The following is a 25,370-nucleotide window of genomic DNA, read 5'->3' on the forward strand; positions in this document are numbered from 1 at the left end:
ATGAGGGCAGAGGGAACAGACTGCTGATGGGAGGCTTTCTCTGACCTGTGAAACTAGATCTAAGTTTCCCCCAAGGGAGATTCTTCACTGTTCTTTGGTCGGAGGGACATCAGCAACAGAATTTGCAGGTCTCCTAAAAATTACATTTCTCCAGCTATTCACCTTCTAACTCTCCACTTGCTTGTTTCCTTCAAAATGAGGTTTTGGTCCAGTAATTGAATGGTCTCATGGAACTCCAAGCTTACCATTGAAAATGCCCATCTAGCTTAAACTGTCCTAGTATAGAGAAGTCAAATGAGATCTACAACCAGAAGTATGTATAGACATACAAAGAATTGGCTGGGATTCTAACTCCTGCCTTTGACAATGAATCCATCAGTGTTTCCAGTATGCCAGTTGGGGCATACATAATATAATATAGACACATGTATCCATGTATATGTTATAAATACATTTATAATATACATATATGTGCATATCATAATTAAGATACATAGTATGCATAATACATGTGATATATTATTACATATATATATTATATACACACAGATATATTATGATACATATGATTTATCATTATATACACAAAATATATTATACATATTATATAAATATATATTATATATCTTTACAAAGTTATATATATGTATATATATCTTATTCATTTCTAAATCTATCTTTTCCACTTTCTTCTACTAACTGAATCTTCTTTTGAAATAGTTGTTTTTGTTTTTTTTTTTAAGAAAAGAAACCATTTAATCTGGGGGTATGATTAAAATAGAATTGTTTTTACAAGGTGCACCTTGTTTTTGGCTCCAGAGCATGTCATGGTCAAGCTGGTAGTTTTTCACATTGGTCTTCCAATGAAACTCTGGAAATGGAAAAGAAGGAGAGGTGGAGAAGAGGCACAAAAAATCTTCTGGCCACATTTCTGCTGATTCCAGCAAGGTGACTTCTGTACCTTCTATTCCCTGCTTCTTCTTTCACTCTGGGAACTTGATCTTAGGAAAGGGGAAGATTTAGGAAAGATTTCAACAGTATGTTTTACATTATTGGTTTTCTATCATTGGCATCCCCATCAATCAGGTGGAGTCCTGAGGTGGGCACTAGTAAGATGAACAATTGGTGACGAGAGCATGTTTAAAATTTGGCAAAGTGCTTTGCCTCCATTATCACTTGACAAAGTGCTGTGAGGTAATAGAGGGAATATTCTCCCCATTTTGCAGGTGAGGAAACTAAAGCTCAGAAAGATTGAGCCTTTTCATGTGGTCATAGAGTAAGTGTCAGAGATGGCATTTAAACCCCTCTTGATTTCTGGATAAGTGCTTTTCCTACTACATCCTATCACCTCTCTGATGATCATATCTGGGATCCCTGAACAGTGATCCCCAAAGTGGGGTATACATACCCAAGGAGCAATAAGACAATCCATTGGGGTATAGAAAAGAACTATTAATACCTCTAATTTTAAGATATAAGAATTATCTAATATACATGGGAGCATTGAGGACTGCCAGGTTAACTTTCTTTGTATCACCAATGTTTAGCATTGTGCTTGGAATAAATGCTTCATCAGTAACTTGTCATCAATAACTGATTGGCAGTTACCATGGACTAATGAAAGTGGGGAGAGTTGATTATGGTACCTTCATTCATCCATTAGCTTTCAACACATTTTGAGGAGTGTCATATCCCTGATTAAATGGACGTAGGGAACGTATCATCTGGTTTTAAATAAACTAGCCCTCACAAAATGAACAAGTAGCTTTAAAAGATCTGGAAAGAGAACTGTAGATTGAGGGTAATGTTAATAATGTCAGCTCAAGAAGAAAAAAGAACAAGAGAAAGGCAGAGCTGACTCTTCTATTTGTACAAGCTCTCCCTCAGACACATTCAGTGGTATCAGCAATGATCATTTCAAGAAATCCACACCTTTAATTCATAATTATCAAGATTATCTAAAATCTACATTTGCCTCCATTATCATTAATGAACCAAAAGTGCTTAAATACAAATTGGGCCTTCTGATATTAGCTGAATAAAGTCATCAAAAATAATAAGACATTTAAACAAAAAGCTTTTGTTTTGTAAAACAATGTGTGTTACCTATAAAAATCTTTTATATTTTCACACTTCAAAAAGTGAGAAACAGAATTTTTCAACCTTTTAAAAAAATCTTCCAAACAAAGAGTTTCAGTGGGTTTTGAAACCAATGTTAAAAATATACAAATGCTACACCATCCAATTAGTTTTGTAAGAACAACTGATTGACATCAGGGGAGATGGAAATTTACTAGCTGAATTTCAACAGAAACCTTTGTATAAATTGGTGGATAGGACTTTGAAGAATGAGTATTATGATTTAGTAAGATCAGCCAGTGATGCATTTTCATTTAGATCTATGCATCTTTGTGAGATGTCTTTTTTCAGCTATGACAGCCATTAAACTAAGTATTGAAATAAATTGAACTTAGAAAGCAGACCTTTGAATTGCTGTAGCACAAGGTATTAAAGCAAGGTTTTCAAAAATAATGAAGCATATTTCATCACATCTTTCTCAGTTAAATATATTCTTAGCACAAGCACAAAGGTTTTAGGTACTGTCAATAAATGAAATGTTATTTTAAAATATTATTTATTTTACCATCTAATTTTATAATTTTTTGATTTTAAATGTTTTATAATGTACATATATATATATTTAAGGTATTCATATGTTGAGAATATATGCTAAGATATTTTACTCTCAGGTTAACTGTGTGAAATAAAAAGAATTTAGAGATAATTGCTCTAGAAAATAATTAAAACTAGAAATTATTGCATCACTTTATAAGGGACAATATAGTATATCTGTTTCTATTGTCTGTTCACAGGTATTTAATCAAATGGTTTGTTGGTTTAAATTGGATGTTCTTTTTCTGTAGTATTACAAAATTAGACCAACAAACACTATAGATGATCCATGCATTAGTAGTAAGGGAGATTTAGATAGAAAAGTCAGAATTAAGTGTTCTGATGAGTTAATGAGAGAGGAAAGGAGCCTTGAGGTTTCAAATCTAGAAATGAGCAGGGAAATTGAAAGCTTACTGCTCATAATCTGACTTCCATCAACTTTTTCATCCATATGTCATATTTTTCTCATGTATTGTACATTTTAGCCAAAATGTCTTCCTTCTTTAAAATACCTCCTGTTTACTTATTCTTCTTACATGTTGTATGTTCAAATAGAATGGAAGCCTGACGAGAACAGAAACCGTTTTCTCTTGTAGCCTCCAAACTCAGTATGCTGTGTGGCTCATAAAAAGAATTTAAAAAGCTACTGAGTTGAATGGCATTCTGGGAGGTATTATAGCAGCTCTTTGAGGCTTCCCTATCTAGGGAATAATAATATTTGCACTCCTTACTTCTTAAAGTTATTGTGAGGAAAGTATATTGCAAACCTTGACATGTAAATATTCACCTTCTCTGCAAATTAAGGAGTTTGGTGTTAGAGATTTTAATCTTAGAGAAGCTTACCTAGAACATCCAGAGATTAAGTGATATGGTCTGAGTCACATGGCTAGTATGGATCAGAGGTAACACTTGAACACCATATCTCTCCTCACTATATCATGTTTGTTATTATTACTACTACTACCACCACTATTACTATTACTGCTGCTGCTGCTACTACTACTACTACTACTACTACTACTACTACTACTACTACTACTACTACTACTAATGCTACTACTGCTACTGCTACTCTTGCTGCTTATTACTACCACCACCACCATCACTACTATTACTATTTCCCTAAAGAAAAAAAAAAGTAAGATGGGCAAGAATAAATTTTGAGGCCAGTCATTTTTGGTGGAAAGAATCTTGCATAGCAAGTCTAGTCCCTTGTCTTCTGGGACTAGTTCTAGTTCTGCTACAAACTCTTTGTGAACTTACCTTCTTTGGACCTCATTTTCTTCCTTAGTAAGATTAGGGTCTTGGTCTAGATCAGAGGTTCTTAATTTGTGTGTGTGCGTGTGTGTGTGTGTATGTGTGTGTCATGGACCCCTCTGGTAGCCTGGTAAAGCTGGACTCTTTCTTTAAATAACATCTTTAAAGAATTGAAGGAAATGCTAAATACAGATAAATGAAAACTAACGATGTAATTTTTTTCTTCATCCATATTCATGTACCATCTGATATCTACCCATAGACCCCTTGTGGGTGGTATCCTCAAACTCTGGGTTAAGAATCCCTAGTCCAGCTCATGAAGTGATCTTTAATGTTCTTTCCAGCTCAGAAAAAAAGGAAAGAAATACTTAGATCCTATGATCTCTGCATTATGGACATTTTCTATCCTAGGAACTTCAAGACTTGTCTTTTCCAGCCATCTCTTTGCCCAGTGTCCCAACCCTGCCTTTCAAGGCTTTATGACCATGTCATGCAGTGGAAAATGGATGTGTTTCTTGGATATGGGTCTTGTCGTGTGTAATGGGGCTAATGTCAAATGTATCACTTGGGCCCAGTAAGGGGAGTGGTGAATTGGACGGCTGTTTTGTTCATTCAGAACACTGATAAGCCAAGCCACAGGAACCTGATCAAGGAGGGAGAATTGGAGGCAAGGGAAAGTAGAGATGAAAACAAACCCTGAGAAGAAGAGAGGGTACTGTCCCTACTTTCTTGCCAAAGAAAATGGTGCTAGTCTGGGGGAGGAATTGGTGGAGATAAAAGAAGTGGAGGAAGGAAAAGGCTTTTTGGGGTTAGAATTTGTCTTCATGTGATCAAATGTGATCACTGTCCCAGTGATAGTTAATGTAGCTTCAGTTCTGTTCTGAATATTAAGTGATTTACAATATCATAGATATCAAAAATGATATCCTAGTCTGGCCTAGGGTGACGGAATCCTAGATTTAGGAGCTGGAAGGGTCCTCAAAGGTCATCAGAAAAGCAACTTGGCTTAATAGAAAAGGAACACTCGGATTCGAATTCTGAATACTGTTAATGTGACCAGGAGAAAATCACTTAATTAAGCTTTCTGGCCTTCCGGTTCCTTGCCTGGAAAATAGGGATCATAAATTTGGGTTAATTCCTAAATCATAGGATTTTTGTGAGGCTCAAATGAAACAGCATGTGTGAAGTGCTATTTGAATATCAGCTATTATCTGTTCCATTCCCCTCATTTTTCAGATAGGCAAATTGACGACCAAGATCACAAAAGTAGCAAGCACAGTCCCACACTAGGCAGAAAGTAATATAGTCACAGGAATCTTTGAATCAGATGTGCTACTTACTACCAGGGTGACTTTGGACTTCATTATCATTATCTGTAGGATGAGAGGTTGAGGCTAGGCAATCATAACTGACATAGAGGCAGCAAGATGATGCAGTGATTGATGGCTAGATGGAGAATCCAGAAGACCTGAATTCAAATCTTGCCTCAGATGCTTATTAGCTGTGTGTGATCTTGGGCACATCATTGAATTTCCCAACCTCAGTTTTCTCATGTATCAAATGGGGATAAAAATACCTATCTGACTTGATTGTTATAAAGATAAAATGAGTGCAAACAGATGCAAAGTAATTATCATTACTACTTCATTTGATAATTTCACTATCCTGAATTTCCTTATCTATAAAATGAGGGACCCTGCAGGTCCCTTCCAATATAAGGAGTAGCCAGTTTGTTGAAATCTTCTCTGAACTTTAGATCTGAAATAAAATTCACTTAGTCTGTTAAAATTCCTCCGTTATATTGATGAGGAGACCTGGGGTTAAGTGACTTAGTGATGGTTATGTGGTGAGCTATTAGCAGACTGGAGGTAGGACCCGTCTCCTACCTCCCAACTTAGTGTTTGTTCTGTTATATTATATATATCACTAATAAACATGAGATATTTTTTCCCTTTGCAGTAATAAGACCCAAGACAGGAAATATGAGCTGACCTGAAAGTCCCATATTGTTAAAAGGACAGAGAGATTTATATTGGGGTAATAAGTGCTAGGAATGAGCTCAAGTGTAAGGGATTGGACTTCAGCCTAACTGTTGAAATTTGGTAGAACAGGGGAGGCGAGGGGTGGGGAGGATGTTTATGTTGAAGAAATCTCAACCTTCCTTCTTTCTGTTGGCTCACCACCAATGGTATGCATGGTAGTTGTGCTAACATAATACTGCAAGCGCTGCTTACGCAGCAGTCCTATTTTATGTTAAGGACAAAGTAGCATAATCAATATATGACATATGCACATCATTTTATTACCTACCATAAATTTGTTGGCTGAAAACCAGACCATTAAGCAGAATTCAAATGCAAGTCATTGACCAGATCCCAAACTGCAAGTAATGACCTTTTCCTGAGGACTTTTCTGTAAGTTTGTTTGACTTGGCATTCCTCTATAGTTTTTTCCCCCTTCTCTTTCCCTAGAATTAAAAGGTATGGTGGAGTACTAGATTGAGGGCTGCTGAGACTTGGAGTCAGAAAGACCCACTTCTCTTAGTGCCTCTGACACATATTGGCTATGTGACCTTTGATCTGGTATTTAATATCTCAGTGCTTCAGGCAGCTTTCTAGGAACTCATTTACTGAATCACAGAGGTGGTGATTTGTGTTGGTGAAGGGTGTTTCCACACCAGGAAATCCCGGGGCTGCTGCTGAAATCTCCAAGCTTTCCTAGCCTGTTTCCTGTATTTTATCAAGATTATTTCCCATCTCCCACCCCCTCCAAAATCAGAGACTTTTAAAAATTATATTTTTGAAAAGATGGTGAACTGGTAGACAATGTAAAGCAGCCCCATGGATAGGAAAGGAGTTCTTGAGCATTTAGCAAAACTAGGTTTCATTGAGTTACATAGGATCCACTGAGAATAGAATCAATGTGAATAATTGTTGTTTTTGGAAAACTCTTGAAGACTTTTTTTTAAAGGTTAGAGTGGAAATTGGGCCTGGAAATTAGACCTATATTGGCTTAGTTTCAATTTTTCTGAAGATAATTGAACACATTATCTAAAAACTCAGCCAATAGTGGCCAAGAAGAGATACACATGGTATCCAGAAGAGTAAATCATTTAGTTTGTTGTAATTTCCTTCTATCACAATGTCAAGTCTTTTTGATAGATAGAAGCTATTGACATAATATATTTGGACTTCCCTGAGGCTAGTGACCCTATTTCACGTGACATTCTTATCAATAGGTCAGAGAAATTCAGTCATATTACTGTCAGTCATTCTCAAAGAATATCACTCACTCTTATAACTGGTTGGTGCTAATGAGGTCAAGGCTGTGGGTTGATTCCCATCCAGGCTAGTTAACTTTACATGAAGAAAAACTTTTATTTCACAATTCCAGGCTGTCTAATCCCAGCCAGATCTTCAGCAGATGTGTGCTTTTGGCAATGTTGGGGATGGGGTAAGAGAATGTGGTTGACTCAGGGTAGTCCATCTTTGTTAATGGTAAAAATCAGCTGAAGTCTCTATTCTGTTGATAGGATGATCAATAGCATCCTAGAATTATAAAAATTCTAAGTCGTTATTTGTGGCTTTTTCCCTAAGGGTTATAGAGTCCTGTTAAGGATTCAAGGTCAGCCATGCTAGTTAATAGAATCAGGACTTGAAACCAGACCTTTTGACTCTTGGTCTAATGGTCTCCTCCGTGGTGCTGGAAATGGCATAACAACAGTCCAGCAACCTCAGGGGAGATGTTGACTTAAGGGCATGTGGAGATTTTAGTGGTGGAGGTTTTAGTGGTTATTAATAATCTTGTCCTTGACAATGGATACATTTGAGCTTAGACTCATAAACCTGTATAACAAGGTAGAGTGAACCAGAATAGCTATTTTCCCTCTGGGCCTATTATTTCATTGATGTGGGGAAACTTTTTCTGTGGAAGTTCTCTTTACCCATGTAGATCAGCAACATTTCTGTAATTTATACTTTTAGAAAATTGCCTTGGGCCCTCAGAGGTCAAGCAACTTGCCCAGAGTCCTCAAGCCAGTATTGTCAAAGCTAGTAGTTAAACCTGAGCCTAAGCAAGCCTCTGTCTATCATAGCACATTCTCTTCTTAGAGATACTATAGGAAGCATCAACAAGGAAAAGAGTCCTGTCTTTGGAGGAGGGGGGAAGGTTGATTTTTTTCTACATCTTTCTGGGCAATTTTGCTTTGAAATAAGTCCAAACGGATCTTTGTCAGTTGATTACTATTTCCATCTCACATTACTCTGACTATACCTTTGATTAGTTGCTAGTTGCCTGTAGGCTAAATTATGATATTGCTAAAGATTATTATTATAATATATCATAATAATACAATTATCATAAGCTATTTCTCCCTCCCTTCCTTCCTTCCTTCCTTCCTTCCTTCCTTCCTTCCTTCCTTCCTTCCTTCCTTCCTTCCTTCCTTCCTTCCTTCCTTCCTTCCTTCCTTCCTTCCTTCCTTCCTTCCTTCCTTCCTTCCTTCCTTCCTTCCTTCTTTCCTTCCTTTCTTCTTTCCTTCCTTCCTTCCTTCTTTCTTTCTTTCCTTCCTTCCTTCCTTCTTTCTTTCCTTCCCTCCTTCCCACCTTCCCTCCCTCCCTCCCTCCTCCCTCCCTCCTAAAGTCCAAGGGTTCTTCTAATTGTGGAATACAGCATAGGGCAATGCTTAATTCAAAGAAAAGAATGGTGAAAATCCAGGCATCAAGAACAGACCAGTGGAGATACTTCTTTTGCGCAGGAGAGTCACCTCCCATTTGTGCCATGTGGTCAGCCATCTCCCATCCTTCCTGGCTTCCTGAGCATGACTGTTCCATGCCCCACTCAGTTACTGCTGTTATCCCCTTGAACCATTGACACTAAGGCTTTCTTGGGGGTGGGACGTGTGATTAACTCTACTTTTGCCTCACCCTCTGCATGGGCCCTGACTAAAATTCTCATTGGTCTCTGCTCCTTTAAAGTCAAAACGAGAAACATCACTGAGCATGCTCTTTCTCTCAGTTTCTTACAACAACTTTGAAAAGTTTCAGTGCAAGAAAAAAGAAATTAATCTGGGGCTCTAAAGTTAGGTTAATATGACTCTACATAGAATTTATGATTAGAAAGAACACAAAATGTCCTTTATTCTTCCATCTTGTTATCTTCAAACTGAGCAGCATATAAACCAATTTAGCCATAAGACACTTGGGGTATGATGGTACCTCTTTCTTTCCTCCTTAAGGACTTAGCATATGCTGTCTTCACAGCTAGTAAGCAAGCCCCTGGAGGGAGTGGAATATGTTGTAGCTCTTGCTGCATGCTTAGTATGTGCCCTGTATGTAGGATCCAAGACTCTCCTTGACCATCTCTTCTAGGAACCCTTCCTCTTGGACCCCTCTGATAATCATTCTGGTGGTATTCCTTCTCAAAATCCTTTTCTTGTTGTTTTTAAAATTCACGATAGAGGATAACGCTAAATATTAAAGGTTAATGAAAATAATGAAGTAATTTCTCTCCCATCTATATTTATTGCCCCCCCAAAATGTATCACAGACTACTTGGAGGGGTGTTTGTGCGACCCACAATAAGAACTCCTGGTCTGGTCTGATACCTTCACTGATGTATGTCATGTGTCCAAACCACACTGGGAAGGAGGCAGAGCTGATGTTACAATTCTTTTTTTTTAATGATAAAGAGAGATTAACCAACAGAGCCTGGCACCTTTAAACATAGTAACTACTGAATAAATGTTTGTTGAATGAATGAAAGAATAAACGAATGAATGAAATAGCAGTCACCTAGGTAGTTGTTTAACAGCTTTGAATGGAGATTGCTGCCTGAACTGGAGAAACATTCAGAAGCATCTTGTGGCTGTGGGTCTAGGGGTGGTTGGGAAAAGCAAGACAAGTGTCTTTAGCCATCAGCCCCAGCTGGAAATTTCGTATTAATGAATTCTGATCTCTTCCCCATTTAAATGCATCTGGCCCTTCAGGGACCATTGGGCAGCAAAGCCTCAAATATCAATCTAGCAGTGAAATTGATCATACTCTAACTCTGCATCCCTGGAAGCGGGAGGAGTGTCAGCCTTGTAACTGTCTCTCCCACCCCTCTGGAAGGAGCGTGGGCAACCCCTTGCCTAGCTTCCTGATGCTCCAGAATCAATGCTGTTTGGACAGGGCTCCTAATTGCAGTGGTCTTGGAGCTGTGGGGAATTCCCCTCCCAACCTTTGTCCTCAGAGACTTGATACCCAGCTAAGCAGGGGGCAGTGCTGGGTTTGAAGTGCTGGGTTATCTGCTTCCTGATCACTGTGGGAAGTGCGGAATCACTCTTTATCCCAGCCCTAAATCCATGGATTAGCTCACAGCTCACTTCTCAGAATATGGGGAATAATATTTATAAAAAGCACTTAGCACAATGCCTGGCACTAGATTCTCTTCTTCCCCTGCCTCTTTCCTTTTAGCATTAGGAAAGTTTCTCATTTCTTTTATCTATCACCATCCTCATCCTCATTGCAGTACTTTTTATATAACAAGATTATTATTTAATATTTAGAAGAATTGCATATATTTAACCTCTATTGGATTACTTGCCATCTAGGGCAATGGGGAGGTGGGAAGGGAAAAAACATGGAACACAAAGTTTTGCAAGGATGAATGTTAAAAACTATCTTTGCATATATTTTGAAAAATAAAAAGCTATTATAGTAAAAATATTATTATTTTAAAAACACAGTCACATTTTATATTGCACTGAGGTCCCTGGTGGGAAGAAGAGGGGAAATTTCAGGCAGTTCATTTGGCTTCTCAGCATCCAAAGGAAAGCTGGAATGGAAGAGTCTTTTGACCTCTAGTGCCTCAGTTTCTTCATGAGTAAAATGAAAAAAAAATGGGACTAGATCACCTACAAAGGTCTCCTCAGCTCTAGAGCTACAATCCTCTGAGTCTGTGGAAGGTGAAATAGTTAATCAGATTTTAATAATCTGATTATATAATATATATATAATATACATAATATATAATAATATAATAATAATAATGACAGTTAATCAGTTAATAATTAAAGGATGAGAGTCAGTGGGGAGAGTGATGAGCCCTTTATATGGTGAAATTGTGGGAAGAGCATCAGACAAGGCAGTCAGGAGACTTGGCTGTGCCAGTCACCAGCGTGCAACAGGATGCAAGCCGCTTAAACTCTGGTGCTCTCAGTTTCCTCATCTAGAAAATGAATGTTGGGTTGGCTGATCGCTTAGGACCTTCCAGCCAGCTCTTAGTGCATGAGTTTTTGCCAAGTTCCTTCCCAGCTCTTAAATCTATGATCTTATTATCTGTAAGACTTCTTCCAGCTTTAACATTCAGTGACTAGGTTTTGGAATGAAAGCTGGTTTAAGGAGGAGTGAAAAAACGACAGCAAACCAGAGGTGGTGAGCATAGCGCTAGACCCAACATAGGTGTTTAATAAATGTCAATTAATTGCTTATGCTGCATCTGGCTTCATCTTTTACATGTCATGCTATTCTTTGGCAGAGAAAGAGAAAAACAGAGAGGAAGAGACAATAAAAGGGGAGAGGGGGGAGGGATGGAGAAAGAGAGGGAAGGAAAGAGAATAAAGGAGAAAACAGAGACAGAGAGACAGATAGGAGAGGAGGAAAGAGAGAATAAAGGGGGACAGAAGATAGAGAGAATGGAGGGGGGAGGAAAGATAATAAAGGAGAGAGAGAGAGAGAGAGAGAGAGAGAGAGAGAGAGAGAGAGAGAGAGAGAGAGAGAGAGAGAGAGATATTGAGAGAGAGAGAGAGAGAGAGAGAGAGAGAGAGAGAGAGAGAGAGAGAGAGAGAGAGAGAGAGAAGGAGGGAGGGAGAAATGGGGTGGGGAGAGGGAGAACGATGCCCTGCCGTTGAGCTCAGCTTTGCAAACCTGTTTGCTGTCAGTTCCTGCAAAAAGAAAAGACAGGAACTGGAACAGAATTGATTAAGCTCCCAACTCGCCCGATGCTATGAGCTCTGAGATGTGGCTTGGACTCCCGGAGGAGGTGGGGTGGGGGAGGGGGGCAGGTGGGAGGAAGGGAGGGGAGAGAGGGGGAGATTTTTGGCCAACCCCGGCTGCCTCTCCATGGGAGCTGGGGCGAGTGGCCTCCAGCTGAAAGGAAGCCTGTGGAGGGCGGGGGAGGGGGTTGGGAGGGAGCCCCCCGAAAGCTTTCATCGGCTCCCCGTTGCTAGAGAAACGGCTTCTTTTGTCTGTGTATGCTTGGAGCAGCTGCTGCTTTCAGAGCTGGGGCCCTTCTCACGGAGGGGAGATTGTGTGCAGTCAATGCGGGGGAAGGAGGCCAGGGCCAGAGTGGGCCCCCAGTGAAAAGGCCAGTGGGAACACAGGCTATTCACCCTGCTCTGGATGGGAGGCTGGGCTGCTGAGAGGGAGGGGGCCTCTGGAGTCCTTCCCGCTGGGCCTCTGATGAAATTAGCAGCCTGCCCCGGGAGCAAGTCCTGGCTCCCACCCTGCTGCCTTGGGCCTTTCCTCCTTCCTTCCTCCCTCCTCATCACCCCATTTGGATCCTTTCTATTGTCCCTCCTTGGGCTTTCTGTCTGTAGGATGGGAGGGATGGAAGGGGGCCAGCAGAAAGAGGGAAGCAAATACAGGAAAATCTGCTTATTGCTGCGTTCTAAGACTGAAATGCAGGTGGCAGTGGTAAATCACACCTAATTGTGGGGCTTGGATTTGGGGAGAGCTTAGATCAAATGTATTATTTTATAGGATCATATAGAGCCAGAGATGATTTTAAATGTCATCTAGTCCAACCCTCTAATACAGATATGGAAACTGAGTCCAGAGAAGTTAACGAATTTGCCTAGTGGTATTATTATTATTATTATTATTATTATTATTATTATTATTATTATTATTATCATTAAATATTTTTGTGGGGGAGGCATTATTATCTAATACTTGTCACATGTAGAACTGGAATAAAGAGATAGGTGATGCAAACTGTCTGTAAAGATCTCCATAGCCTACCTTGGGTGACTGAAATTCCATTAAACCCTTAAGGGCCTCAACTGCTTAAAAAGTGCAAAGGTGGTCTACACAGGTGATAGGTTAAGCCAATATAAGCCATTCTTGTCTTTGCTGGGTTTTAGTTGATCAGATTAATTGCTGGAGAAGGGCTTTGAGGGAACAGAACACCGGCTAGTTTTGATGGGGTGAACACTGGCCAAGGTGGTGGCTGGGGTTCCATCTTGGAGAAGTAGTATGGTTCCTTGGATGAAACTTTAGATTGGGAATCAGGAAAACCTATGTTCCATTTTGCTTCAACTTTTTATTCTCTGAATGACTGAGTAAATCACTTATCCTTTTCCTGCCTCAGTTTCCCCATCTGTAAAATAGGGATCAATAACATGTCAGCAAGCATTCATGTTACTATAGTGAACCCAGTTCTACCAGTACCTGAGTTCCTTCCTGGATATGTTTGGCCCAATGGGCAGAGAATGGGGACTTAGGAAATAAATGGTGGCCAACTTCTCCGGGTTCGTTTGCTGAGCCTTGGCAACAGCTTAATTGGTTCAGTACAGAGTAGACGGCTTCCCCATCCTTGTCCAACATTCCCAGGGCCAAGTTAATGAACAGAATTCTGTGGGACTCGGGATCCAAGGCCTGGTGGAGAGCTCTTGACTTCCATTGGGAGTTGGAGGGGTATTCTGAGAGAATGAAAAGTAAAAGAGACATTTGATTGCCCAGAGCAGAGTCTAAGAGTTACATGTGCCTGTTCCTGTGTGAAGCTTATTCATTAATTGCATCCTAGTGGGCCTAGGTGGGAGAGCTTAAATGGAAGGGACATTGGAGGTTCCCTAGTCCAATCCTTTCTTTTTATCTATTTTCTTTTTATTTTCTCCCCAATCCTTTCTTTTACTAGATGAGGGAATTGAGGCTCAGGAAAGGGAACTGATCTGCTCTGAGATTACACAATAAATAAGTAGCACAGTCAGATTCTTGCCTTCTGAAGCCAGTTTCACCAAAGCATTTGACAAAACTACTTTGATATTCTTTTGGACAAGATGGCAACAGGTGGGTTGGTTGATAGCACAATTTGGTGATTTTGGAATTGGTTGGTCACTTAGACTCCAAATACATTAATTACCGGACCAATGTTAAGTGGGAGGGAGGTCTATATTAAGATCAAAAGAGATAATTAGGCAATCATCAGTTATTAAGTGCCTACTATGTACTCTATTACATATTATACATATCTGCTGGCAATATGAAGAAAGATAAAAGACATCCCCTCTCTGGAGAGGCTCAAGGACTAATGAGGAATATTGCAGCTTGAAAGTGTTAGAGTACTGCTAGTTATGAGCATAATGATGGTGGTGATGGCGATGATAATGATGATGATCACAACAGTGTTGGACCAGAGCTAACAGGGAGAAATTTAGCAGGGATCAGAAAAAAATCTATTCAATTTACTTTTCCCTCCACTCCCCACCCTCCTTATGGGAACAGGATAATGGAAGTCTGGTTTAATAACAACTCATGTGATGAAGACCTGGGATTTTCTTTATGAATCAATATATGAGCATAATGCAAACCACTAATGGGATGAAGTGGGTAAAAAGCTCTTGTAACCTTAGGTGCTCTAGTAGAAGCTGAGTGTTCAGGTCCCAAAAGGTGACAGCCGAATTGCCTTTGAAGTAATGTCAATCAGTAATCTGCATTAATTAAGTACTTACTGTCTTCCTGTGCTAAGTACTGTGCATTTGGATTTGAGATCTCTATCTTAGTGTTAGTTTCAATCTTTATCTCTATTTTGTTTATACCTAGTTGTTTCCATATTGTCTCCCCCATTAGATTAGGAGCTGACTGTTCTTGCCATTCTTTGTATCCCCACCACTTGGCCCAGTGCTCTGCACATAGTAGGTACTTAATAAATATTTAATATTTGATTGATTAAATTTATAATCCAAATATATGTGAAGATAGTTTTCAACATCCACCTTTGCAAAGCCTTGTGTTCCACATTTTTTCCCCTCTCTCCTCTCTCCCTACCCCAAAACAACAAGCAATCCAATATAGGTTAAATGTGCAATTTTTCTAAATATATTTCCATATTGGTCAGGCTGCACAAGAAAAATCAGATCAAAAGGGGGAAAGAAAAAACATGAGAGGAAAAAAAACCGCAAGCAAACAAACAACTAAAAGGTGAAAATACTATGCTTTGCTCCATATTCAATCTCTGGATGCTTTGGCTCTTTCCATCCCACATCTATTGGAACTGGCTTTGAATCACCTCATTGTTGAAAAGAGCCGCATCCATCATAGTCGATCATCATATGATTTATTGTTGCTGATGCTGTTGCAATATTTTTTCAGTTCTACCCACTTCACTTAGCATCAATTCATGTAAGTCTCTCCAGGCTTTTCTGAAACCAGTCTGCTCATCATTTCTCACAGAACAATAATATTCTACTACCTTCATATTCCATAACTTATTCAGCCATTCCCCAACTGATGGACACCCACTCAATTTCTAGTTCTAAAGGACATTTTTAAAAGAGATTTTTTTATAAGCATCCATATATTTCAGTGGCAGAAAATTCTGCTTTCTGCCCGTGTTGGCATTTATTTTGTAATAATTCAAGTTGCCCATGTTACAGTTAAGACTCAAGGCCATCAGTGGATACTAACATTTATACAAGGCAATTTAAAATCTTATCTAGTATTCACAAAGCCTTGTCCCCTCTGTATTTGTTTCATATTTGCTTCTAAGCTCCTGGAGCTTAGGAGTGGCTGTACTGTGGAAATCTTGGGATCTGTCCCATAGGCCGAGCACCATGATGCAGAAGCAGCAGCAGCAGCAGCAGTGATGTGGTAGTAGTGGGGACATGAGGATATTATTATTAATAATGATGATGATGATGATGATGATGATGATGATAACTGGCATTTAATTGGTTCAACGGTGTGAAGGCTTTTGATACTTATATGCAGGGAAGATTCTGCCTGATATTCTAGAAATTCAAAGCATCAGTTTATTTTCAAATGGAGCTTTAATTAGGATTTTTTAGGCTCTGTGCAAAGCCCCACAAACCACGCCTGGGGCAAGAAGAACAAAAATGACCTCCCTTGGGAACAGAGATTGGAGCATCACCATGCGTTGGGGAGTTAGAAAGCTAGGACACAGGCAAAAGGCTAAGGAATAGGAGAAAGGAGAAATCTTATTCTTGCTACCCAGATAATGAGCTTTGTTTGTGGGCTGCTATGACAAATTCTGTCAGGGCTTTCTAAATTTGATACCCTGTGGCTAAGCCCTGATTACTGGATTCTCCTTATAGCATTGGTTCAACAAATATTTATGGAGGGTCTTGCATTGGCTCAGTCTTGTGCAAAGCGTTGGAGATAGATGGAAAAATAATGCACAATATCTGGTGGTAGGGGCAGATGCTTTGAGGCTTTTAAGAGGGATTTGGACAAATGCATCTGGAGGGAGTAAACAGAGTAGTATAGGGCCAGGAAAACATGTCATATGAAGAATGGTGAAGCCTGGAGAAAAGAAGCCTTTTTTAGGGTAGGAATGAAACATCCGAAGGATTAAAGCTCCTTAAGGGGGCTAGCTATTTTTATGTGTAAGCAACAGTGCCTAGTGCCCCCTAATGTTAGTCTAACACCCCTCTTTATTCCTTTGCTGCAGAAATCCGGACTCAGTTGGCCGAGCAGTTTAAATGTCTGGAACAGCAGTCGGAGTCGAGGCTGCAGCTGCTGCAGGACCTCCAGGAGTTCTTTCGAAGGAAGGCAGAAATTGAACTGGAATATTCCCGCAGCCTGGAAAAACTGGCCGAGCGCTTCTCCTCCAAGATCCGCAGCTCCAGAGAACATCAGTTCAAGTAAGCTGAGATGGAGGCCTCTGACCTTGTGGTCAAGTTGATTTTCCATGGAGGCACTGGGGCTCTCTGCCTTTCTGGGTGGCCTCAGACGGGTAAAAATAGGAACTCACTTATATCTTTGGGATGGCACCTGTTGTAATCTCAGTTTATTTTTCTTTAAAGTCAATGGGTTGGACTAGACATGACTACTAATGTTACTATTGCTAGTAACTCATTTAGATAGTACTTTACTTAAAAAAGTTTTTATTTATATCTTTTTTTAACATTATTATAATTTTCTCCACTATCTCTCCCCCTCTCAGAAAGCCATCCCATATAATATAGTTTTAAAAAAAATTGTAAAAGGGGGAAAATGAGCATAACTTATCAGTTCATCAATGAAGTCTGAAAATATGGGCAATGTGAAATCACATCTGTGGGCCTTTACCTTTCTAATATCCCATCACATTAATGTACCACTGTTTAGTTGTTCTAAATCAGTGGATATCGACTTTGTTTTCAGTTTTTTGCTATTATAAAAATGGTGCTATGAATATTTCTTTTTCTTATGGCTTTCCTGAGGGTCTAGTATTGGATCTGTGGTCACACTTAAACATTTTTTTTTGGCAGAGAAACCCTATGAAGTTGAGAGAGAGAGAGACAGCATAGTATGGTTGCTTGGACATTAAACTAGGAACCAGGAAGAATTGGGTTTAGTTCAGACCCATACATTTACTAGTTGTGTGACTTTGGGTCAACCACTTAACCCCTGTATACTTCAGTTTCCTTATTTGTAAAATAAAAGGATTGGATCAGATGGGTTCTAAGGTCCCTTCAAAGCTAAATCTATGGTTCTGTCATCCTATGAAAGGATTGGATCAGATGGGTTCTAAGGTCCCTTCAAAGCTAAATCTATGGTTCTGTCATCCTATGAAAGGATTGGACCAGAGAGGTTCTAAGGTCCCTTCAAAGCTAAATCTATGGTTCTGTCATCCTATGAAAGGATTGGATCAGATGGGTTCTAAGGTCCCTTTAGAGCGAAATCTATGGTTCTGTCATCCTATGAAAAGATTGGACTAGATGAATTCTAAGGTCCCTTTGGCGCTAAATCTATGGTTCTGTCATCCTGTAAAAGGATTGGTCCAGATAGGTTCTAAGGTCCTGTGAGGTAGATTAATCAGAGGTAAGTGACTTATCCCATCTTTAAAATAGGGATAATAAAACACCTACTTCCTATTTTGAGATAAAATAAGCTTATATTGGGGAAGTGCTTTGCCAGCCCTTAAAGCACTTTAGGAATTCTAGCTGTTATTTTTATTATATGTTTTTAGAATTATAACATTAGGAATTGGTTCTTAAAGACCTCCAAAAAGAAGCTCAGAGATATTCCATTTGAATGTAAGCTTTTTGCCAGGAGGAATTGTTTCATTCTTTGCCCAGCATAGTGCCTGGCACATAATAGGTGCCTAATGAATGCTTGTTGATTGATTCCACCTCTTTTCAGGAGGGATCATTCTCTTCCTTTCTCCATTTTGGCTGTGAAAAAATTATCTTGCTTCAGTCTCTGGCCTGGGTGCTGAGCTTCTGTTGTTTCCTCCTCCACTTAGCTCCATCTGGCACCAAGCTTGGCAGGTTTTGAGAACTGTAAGAAGCAAAGCCTTTTGGCTTCTGCCCCCTCCCCACCCCTACATGTGTAGGCAGGACACTGCTAACCACACTCTTGCTGTATTTATCCTTGGAGTTCCTCACTGTAATTACTCTCCCCCTTTTAATTCATTCTCTCCTCCAATCACCCTGCTCAGAGGAAATTCTTCTTCCCTCTTCCTCTCTCCATTGACCAGCCCTGAACCACAGGGTCAGAGTGGCTTCCCTCCTTCCACCCTCATCCCCTCATAGAGATTTAAGCCATGGCACTGTCTATGTCTCATCCTCTGGTCTGGTCTCATCCTGCCACCAGGGAAGGGCTGCCTTCTTTCTCCTCTGCTTGCCTTAGAGTGTTTTAGACTTAATTCACACCTGGATTTCTAATGGTTTCATTTAATATTGTATTCTCTTTCCAGCTAAAACCTTCAACTCTGTATTCCTCTTATCTTTCCCACAGTGTATTTAAGTCACTTAAACAAGCATTTTTTAAATTTAAAAAAAAAATTTTATAATTATAACAATTTTTTGACAGTACATATGCATAGGTAATTTTTTTTTACAACATTATCCCTTGTACTCCCTTCTGTTCCGAATTTTTCCCCTCCTTCCCTCTGCCCCCTCCCCTAGATGGCGGGCATTCCCATACATATTAAATATCTTATAGTATATCCTAGGTACAATATATATGTGCAGAACCGAATTTTGTTGTTGTTGCAAAGGAAGAATTGTATTCAGAAGGTAAAAATAATCTGGGAAGAAAAACAAAAACAAAAAATGCTCACAGTTTACATTCATTTCCCAGTGTTCCTTTTCTGGGTGTAGCTGATTCTGTCCATCATTGATCAATTGGAATTGGATTAGCTCTTCTCTATGTAGAAGATCTCCACTTCCATCAGAATACATCCTCATACAGTATCATTGTTAAACAAGCATTTTAAAAGACTGATGATGTGAGAGATACTGGGCTAGGTGTTGGGGACAAAAGGGTGAAAATAAAGCATTTTCTTCACGATTACGCTGTCCAGTAGATAGGACAGAAGAGTTGTCAGCTAGAAGGCATAGCCCACAGGATCTTGGACTTGGAACCAGATAAGTCCTTGCCTGTGGGCCTCAGTTTACTCATCTGTAAAAGGGGTATATTAATTACATCTATCTCCTGGGGTTACTATGGGGATAAGATGAGATTATATGTTTAAAGTGTTTTACACACCCTAAAGTGCTCTGTAAATTTAGCCATTTTTGTTATTATTATTGTTGTTATTAATGGGGAGTTAATATATAAGGATGAAAAATAATTATTAAGCACCTACTATGTGCTAGTCTCTGGGCTAAATGCTTTTCAAATATTATCTCATTATATTCTTATAACAATCCTGACAGGTAGATAGATGTTATTATTGTCCTCATTTTAGATGAAGAAACCGAGGCAGGCAGAGGTTAAGTGAAATTATTCAAGGTCATGCAGCTAGTGAGAATCTGAGACCATATTTGTATTAGTTCTTTCTGACTCCAACTCCTACCAGTTGCCTTCAAAGTTAAGTAAAGAAAATCTAAGATAATAAATATCCAGCTTACCTCAAAGACTCCAAATCACCTGCTCCTGAACGAAGTCACAGATGTTGTTATTGACCTCTGTTAGTGATATTTGGAAGACCGTAGGGAATGGGAGAGTCCCCACAAGATTGGAGGATAAACATCTCCAGGTTCAAAAAAGGGAAGAGAATAAAGTGTGCAAACCAAAGAGTCAATAAGCTTAATTTCAATTCCTCAGAAAACGGTAGAACAGATCTTTAAAGAATTGGCTGATGAATGTCTAGGAAGGGAAGTGGTGGTTACAAAAAGCCAGTCTGGCTTCATCAAGAACAGGTCATGCCAGACTAACTTCATTTCCATTTCTGGCTGCTTGCTTGGAGAAGGGGAATGCTGTGATTTTAGTTTATTTACATTTTAGTAAAGCTTTGGACAAAGTATCTCATCCTATTCTTGTGGAGAAGATGAAGAGTTACAGTTTAATGGATTGAAAATGGATTGGATGAAGAGAACATTGTATACAGTAACAACAGGATTATGTGATAATCAACTGTGATGGACTTTGGCTCTTTTCAGCAAGGAGGTGATTCAAGGCAATTCCAATAGACTTGGGATGGAAAGAGCCTGAATGTGAATCAAAGTGTAGTATTTTTACTTTTTGTAGTTGTTGGTTTACTTTTTTTAAATTTTGATTTGATTTTTGTTGTACAAATATGGAAATACATTTAGAAGAATATTTAACCTATATTGGATTGCTTGCTGTCTTAGGGATGAGGAAGGAGAGCAGAGAGGGAGAAAAATTTGGGACGCGAAGTAAATGTTCATAGCTATCTTCCCATGTGATTGGAAAAATAAAATGCTATTAAAAATGAAAAAAAAAGAAAATGTATTGGATCCAAAGAGTAATTGGTTTATAGCAAGAGGTATGGAACTGAGTATTCCTGAAAATTTGTGCTGGTCCTGTGCTATTTAATATTTTTATCAGTGACTTGGATAAAAACACAAATGACATAGTCATCACCTTTGCAGAGTATATTGGGAGGGAATATCTGACACATTGGAAGAGTCAGACTCTGAAGACATCTTGAATAGGAACAGTGTTGAGTTAGAACCAATAAGATGATCACCATTGGTGATAAATGTAAAGACTTACAAGTTGGTCCAAAAAACCCCAACCTTAGAAGATGCTTAGCCTGGAAAGGCAAAGATTCTGGGAACACATTTGAAAGAATTGTCAAGTAGAAAAAGGCCCCAGAAACCTTTGGCTCCCCGAGGGCATTAAGGGGAGCAATGGATGAAAGCAGATTCAGTCTTCATGTTAGGAAGACTTTCCTAATTAGAACTATCCAAAAGCAGAATGAAGTAGCAGATAGGTGGTGCAGTGGTTAGAGCAATGGCTCTGAAATCAGGAGGACCTGAGTTCCAATATGGTCTTGGTTGGCTTTGTGACCCTGGACAAGTCACTTAGCCCCAATTGCCTCCTTAAAAGAAAAGGTTGAAAGCTCTTAACTTCATATTAAAGACTGAACCAGAGAAGTAGTTTTGAAATCTTTCCCACTTCCATGCATGCATCCTCCCCCCTCCTTTCTAGTTTAGTTTTTCTTTGGGGCTGTTGGTCTCTGGGGCCATTCTGATTTTAGAATGGATTATTTCCAGAGCCAGCATCCTTCAGGCCTTCTCCATCATCAGGGGCCTGAGTGAAAATAAGGAGGAGGGGTAAAGAAAGGGGCTTGGCCATTTTCCCACTTTGTAATAAATAAAACTTTATTCCTCATCCAGCAATTTAGGTATCTTTTTGAATAGGGAGGGAGAAGATGATGAAGAGAGAAGAAGTAGGGAAGTTGCTGAGTGGAAGCGGGGCTGGGGGTGGGAGAAAGGGAGGATAAGAGGGTCCCCAGCCCATCCTGAAGCCATTAATGAGCCCAGCTAGCTCCTTGTGGGTTCATTAGTTTTGGTTGCCAGATGGAACGGGAGCAGCATCTGGCAGATGGGCAAAATGGGCTCTGTGACATCCTGTGAATGTCTAATTAGAAGTCCGTTCCAGGCATGTACAGCCAGAGAAGGCCCACTGCATGATGCTAATTCAGAGGCAGGGCCCAGAGGGCGAGGGCTGTTCAGTCAGGAGTCCAACGTGAGCCTGCCTTTGGATGCCAACTGCCTTTTTAATCTTGAGGGTGGAGAATGCGTGGGTAGATGTCTGATTTGCTGATGATCAGCCCATAGGTGACCACTCCCTCCACTGAACTCCTTTCTCTGCTGTAGTACTTATTATTTTTCTATTTTTCATATATGCACAATCCAAGACTTTGCTCACATCGGTTAGGTTAGCTGCTCCTGTGACATGTCCTGCTTCTGATTACTTACTGTGTCAGGCCCTTGACAAAGGTCATTGGTCATGTTTCTCTGTATTCTCCACTTGGCAGCTCCTGAAAAATGATTTTGAATTTTAGAGTGAAAAAGGACCTTCAAAATCATGCTGTCCAAGTACTACATCATACTACAGATGAGGAAACTGATCCCCACAGAAGAGAAGTTGCTCGTTCAAGGTCACACAGTTGTTCGTAACAGAGCTGAGACCAGAACCCCAAATCTGATGTCTAGGTTTGGGGGCTCTATGTTTTATCACATTGCTTCCCATTTAGAAAAAATAAAAATAATAGTCTATGCTTATTGTACATTTGGTTCTCACAATGACCTGATGAGGGAGATAGGATAAATATTGCTATCTTCATTGTAGAGATGAGTAGACTGAAAAAAGGAAGAGAGGGAAGTAGGAAGGATAAAAGTAAGGAGGAAATAAGAAAGGGGGATGAAATGAAGAAGAGGGGAAAGGAAGAAGGATTGGAATGAAGGAAGAAAAAAGGAAAGAAGGATGAAATGAAGGAATAAAGGGAAATGGAAAAAAAGTGAAAAGGAAGAAGGGATGGAATGAGGAAGAAAGGAGGGAAATGAAGGAATAAGGAAAAGGAAGGAGGTTTGGAATAAAGGAATGAAGAAGGGAAATAAAGGATGGAATGAGGTGAGGAGGATGGAATGAGGGAGGGAGGGAAAGAAGGAAAAAGGAAAGGATCGAGGTAAGGAAGGAAAGGAGGGAGGGAATAAATGTGATTTAGTTATTCTACTAAGCTTGACTCTAAAGAGAATGACTAAGAGTTTTTGATTCTTAAGGAATATGTCCTACAGCTCAGGATGATGTTCAGGATGGCAGAATAGTAACTGGTGCCATGTTGATGCCCAGGATGGCAGGCCACAGTTGCTCTCCCTATCTTTACTCTTATTCTACCTTGGAGCTGGAGAAAAAAGAAAGGAAAGTGTAAATATCCCTATAGGTCGTAGGATAATGCCCAGATGTCTACTAGGCTAACATCACCATAGATGTGAGTACATTGTCAAGTGAAATAATAATTAATATCTGGTGTTTATATAGTGATTTAAGGTTTAAAAAAGCATGTACACTTGCTGTCTCTTTGGAAGGGCCAGTTATTCTTATGATGAGTTTAACTTGGAAAGAAAGGATCCTAAATAAACGTAGGCACAATGAATGTAGGATCTCATATCATTGCAGGGTTTTGTATCGTCACATTCTTTTCAAACCACTTTCAATGCTGTCATCTGTCTTGATCCTCACAGCATTTTAGTGAGGATGTCTTCTAGGATCTGCTCTTTTCTATATGTACCTGTTTATTTAGACATTGTCTCCCCTGTTAGAATATAATCATTCCTGAGGAATGATTTTTGCTGCCTTTGTTAGCTCTAACTCTACAATCCTAGAATCCCACTCTGTTGTGGGGCTTCTCCCAATGAGGGACCCTTGACATCCCTTCACCCTTCTGGAGCTCAAGACAATAAGCTTCATTTCTTTCACTGGACTCCACCTTCCTCAGAATCACAAGTTTCAAAGTTGGAATTAATCTCAGGGTCCCCTCTAGACCAGCTAGAACTTATCATTCTTAATGAACGGCCATTCAATCTTTACTCCAAGACATCAGGAGGAAGAGTAACCCCTACTTAACAGGCTGAGACAGTCTATTCCCTTTTGGAATGGGAAATTTCCCTTTCCATCAAGTCTCAGTCTGCATCTTTGCCCTCTGTACTTGGAGTTCCGCCTTCTGGGACCAAGCAGAAAAAAAGTTTGACCTTCTTCAATGTGGCAAGTCCTTCAGCTATTTGGGGAACTCATGTTGCCACTGAGTTTTCCCTTCTCCATGCTTTACCTCTTCAATTCTTATAGCTTATCCTAATAACATGAACTCGTGGTCCATTGTCATCTTGGAGTCCGAGGGGGGACCCTTTCCAATTTATGAATGTTCTTCCTAAAATACAGCAGCCAGAATTGAACACGATCCCCAGTCTTTGGCCCTGATGACCAGAGCTAAGTATAGTATATAGGACTAAGTATAGTGAGACTCTCAAATCCTTATTATTGGGTACTCTGTTTCTTCTGGTACAACCCAAATTTCATAATTCAGTCTTTTTTTTTGTGGATAAAACACATGTAGGATTTCGTACGTCTCTGCACCTCGAGCTGGCTCATTCCTGTGGTTCCAGGTCATAGGTTAGAGTGACCTGAGGCTCAGGGCCTCCTTCTCTCTACAGCACTTCAGCAGGTCACTCCTGGTTCGTGCCCAATTGTTCTTTGACTGCTGCCTACAATTTGTGAGCCCTTTAGGCACCAGGCCATTTACTCATGTGCCAGAAAGCTTTTAAAAAGCAAGAACATTGTTTTTATTGCTTTGGGAGAGGGGGAGCAAGCGGAGGACTGCCCAGTGAATTGATTTTGTAGGCTGATAAAGTTTATAGCCTTCCTAAGGCTGTTCTAGATCTCCACATATTGGAATAACATCCATTGACATTTTCAAAGCAAGGCTTAACTGAGCTTGCATTTACTTACCTTAAACAGATTTTAGTTTGACCTGGGAATTAAATTCCCTACAATGAAAGTTGCCGGAATCAGGGAAATATATAAAAAATATAGGTTTCCCTTTGGACAAGAGTCTAGCAACAACTGTCTCTCCAAGGGGAAGGGGAGAGGGATACACATAGATATAGAACATACTTTTATTTTATTTTTTAGTTTTAGTTTTAGGACATATTTTAAAGTCTAATCTTCAGTACTAACATTCATAACTTTCTTTAGTCTAAAGATAGTAAACAAATCAGCAAACCAAGCCATAACTTGATGATTTCTGTAATGTCCACATTGAAAATTTAACAGTGGAGAACCGACTCCAACATATCCTTATCTGTAGGCCAGCAGGTAACATCCCATTATTCTCCTACGTGAATCTTACCCTGGATGTCAGTGTGATATCGTCTGAACTGCCCAGATTATTTGTCCAAATAGATTCTTTGAGTTAAGTAGTAAGTCACTGGAAATATTGAGATCATAAATAGTTAATAAAACCTAAATATGTTCTAGGCTTAGAGA

At 39.6% G+C, this 25,370-nt stretch overlaps 1 protein-coding gene across 5 annotated transcripts in view; it reads left to right on the forward strand.

Annotated features, from left to right (window-relative positions):
• SRGAP3 (SLIT-ROBO Rho GTPase activating protein 3) overlaps positions 1-25,370 on the forward strand; it is a 268,997-nt gene that overhangs the window by 102,653 nt on the left and 140,974 nt on the right. For all 5 annotated transcript variants that reach the window (XR_012484986.1, XM_074284020.1, XM_074284023.1 and 2 more), the window contains exon 2: positions 16,597-16,789. Coding sequence is in view for 4 of the 5 variants with exons in the window: in XM_074284020.1 (XP_074140121.1) it covers positions 16,597-16,789 (193 nt within the window). In the remaining variant the exon portion in view is untranslated. The remainder of the gene's footprint in view (positions 1-16,596; positions 16,790-25,370) is intronic.

Source organism: Sminthopsis crassicaudata, chromosome 1 (assembly GCF_048593235.1).
Source record: "Sminthopsis crassicaudata isolate SCR6 chromosome 1, ASM4859323v1, whole genome shotgun sequence".
NCBI lineage: Eukaryota > Metazoa > Chordata > Mammalia > Dasyuromorphia > Dasyuridae > Sminthopsis > Sminthopsis crassicaudata.